General features: G+C 51.7%; 2 protein-coding genes across 10 annotated transcripts in view; one reads left to right on the forward strand and one right to left on the reverse strand.

Moving 5' to 3' along the window:
• The window catches only part of MB (myoglobin), a 30,105-nt gene extending 29,166 nt beyond the window's left edge, over positions 1-939 (reverse strand). The window contains exon 1 of the mRNA XM_023527377.1: positions 869-939. Coding sequence (XP_023383145.1) covers positions 869-887 — 19 coding nt within the window. The 5' untranslated portion in view covers positions 888-939. The remainder of the gene's footprint in view (positions 1-868) is intronic.
• The window catches only part of LOC105311254 (apolipoprotein L6-like), a 29,317-nt gene that overhangs the window by 9,596 nt on the left and 17,985 nt on the right, over positions 1-1,736 (forward strand). For 2 of the 9 annotated variants that reach the window (XM_023527358.1, XM_023527359.1), the window contains exons 1-2: positions 859-977; positions 1,383-1,597. The exons of 3 other annotated variants lie outside the window; for them this stretch is intronic. The gene's annotated coding sequence lies outside the window, so the exon portion shown is untranslated. Of the gene's footprint in view, positions 1-858; positions 978-1,382; positions 1,598-1,736 lie in introns of those variants that run through there. 4 more of the 9 variants (XM_023527361.1, XM_023527363.1, XM_023527362.1 and 1 more) reach the window with 2 other exon arrangements.

Below are 1,736 nucleotides of genomic sequence, written 5' to 3' on the forward strand. Positions count from 1 at the left end.
CCCCCAAATTCACACGCTGGAATCCTGCACCCGATGTGCAGGAGGCATTAGGAGACGGGGCCTTTGGGAGGTGATGAGGTCATGAGGGTGGAGCCTCACGAATGCGATTTAGGGCTTTTATAAAAAGGACCCCACAGAGCCTCTTGGCCCCTTCCTCCGTGTGAGGGTACAGCGAGAAGGTGACGATCCCCAAATAAGAGGGGCCTCACCTACGGGACCCGACCACACTCACACCCTGCTCCCCAACATCCAGCCTCCAAAGCTGTGAGAAATCAATGTCTGTTTGGCACAAGCTGTGCAGTCTGTGGTATTTTGTTACGGCATGTTGACATACAAACGCCCAAACCCATAGAACATTCTTATTAAAAAGTGTATTTTAGTCAAACACGGGATCCACTTGGATGCAAGATCTCAACAGACTGAGAAAAATGCTTGGGAGGAAATAACAGTTTTCGGTTTCCTTTTTTGCTTTCGAGATTAAGGAGGGAACCTAAGGAAGATTCCATGAAGTGGGGACTGGATTCCAGGAGAGTTAAGGTTACTGCTTTCTCGAGGGTGGTCATGCTTCAGAGGGAGTGGCCTGCAAAGGGGCATTTCAAAGATGTGATTACCTAGAGGCTGAGGACCAGTGGACAGGGTTTGCTGAGGACAAAGATAAGCCTTTCTCTAAAGCGGTTGTGTGCCTGGGGCACGGCTATACACTGCGACCTGCCCAGTTAGGGATGCATAATCAGATCACCCTGTGGGGTTAGGACCCCTTTTTTAGTTCCCAAGCAGCTTGAATGGACTGACACACTCTAAATCACAGAGCCGGGCATGTGACCTTAGCTAGACCAACCAGATTCTCTTGCAGGAGCACAAAACTTGCCTGGACAGGAAGGGAACATGTGGCCGAATCATCTGATGTCCTGAGCATCCCCGCCAGGCTGCCTGCTTCCTGTTCTTTCCTGGGATGGTCCTTCTGCTGTACTTTTGAGGTTAGAGCCACCCCAGGGCTTTCCAAATGTTCTTAAGTTTAAATTTAACCTGAGTTAATCTCTACCGCTGTGTTCAAAGAATTTAAAATTACAACCCCAGGGGGCCCAGAGGCGTGGATAATCAGCCCAGTTGACTCTAAAGCAGCGTTTATCGGCCAGGCCCAGGGTCGGGGAGGGGACGGCCGGAGGTTCTGACTTCCGGCAATAGGGGTAGTTAACTCGATGGGTATTCATTCCATTTAGGTTACAAAAGTGAAAACGGTGCTTGTTTATTAACAGGAGAAATTCTCTAAACCCCCGATGAGTGTACCTGGGATATTTTTGAAATACTTCCCAAGGTACATAGTTCTCTTTATCTGTAAATTGTCCTTCCTCCCTGACCTCTTTTGTCTGTGGCTAACCCAGGGCGCTGAATCACCCAAGGAATAAGCAAAGGACCACAAGTGCTCGGGGAGGGGAGAAACGGATATGACCTACGGACGTCCCCACCGCAGGAGCAGGAGCGTGGCGCGGACTCTGGGAACACGAGCAAACGGAGGGACACGTCAGAGGCAGCATCCCAACTGCAGCTCCTCCCTGTCGTGGCCAAACTGCGGCCCGACGTGGCACGAAAGGACCCAGTGGGTGAAGAAGGCAGCTGGGACAGAGAGGGCTGGGCCGGGGCAGGACACCATGTGGCTGGTTAGGTAGAGAGAGGGCCTGAGACACCACCTCCCTGTGCGTGGAGACAGGGGTTCTACAGAAAGTCACCTCACAGGG

Source organism: Pteropus vampyrus, unplaced genomic scaffold (assembly GCF_000151845.1).
Source record: "Pteropus vampyrus isolate Shadow unplaced genomic scaffold, Pvam_2.0 Scaffold16, whole genome shotgun sequence".
Lineage (NCBI taxonomy): Eukaryota > Metazoa > Chordata > Mammalia > Chiroptera > Pteropodidae > Pteropus > Pteropus vampyrus.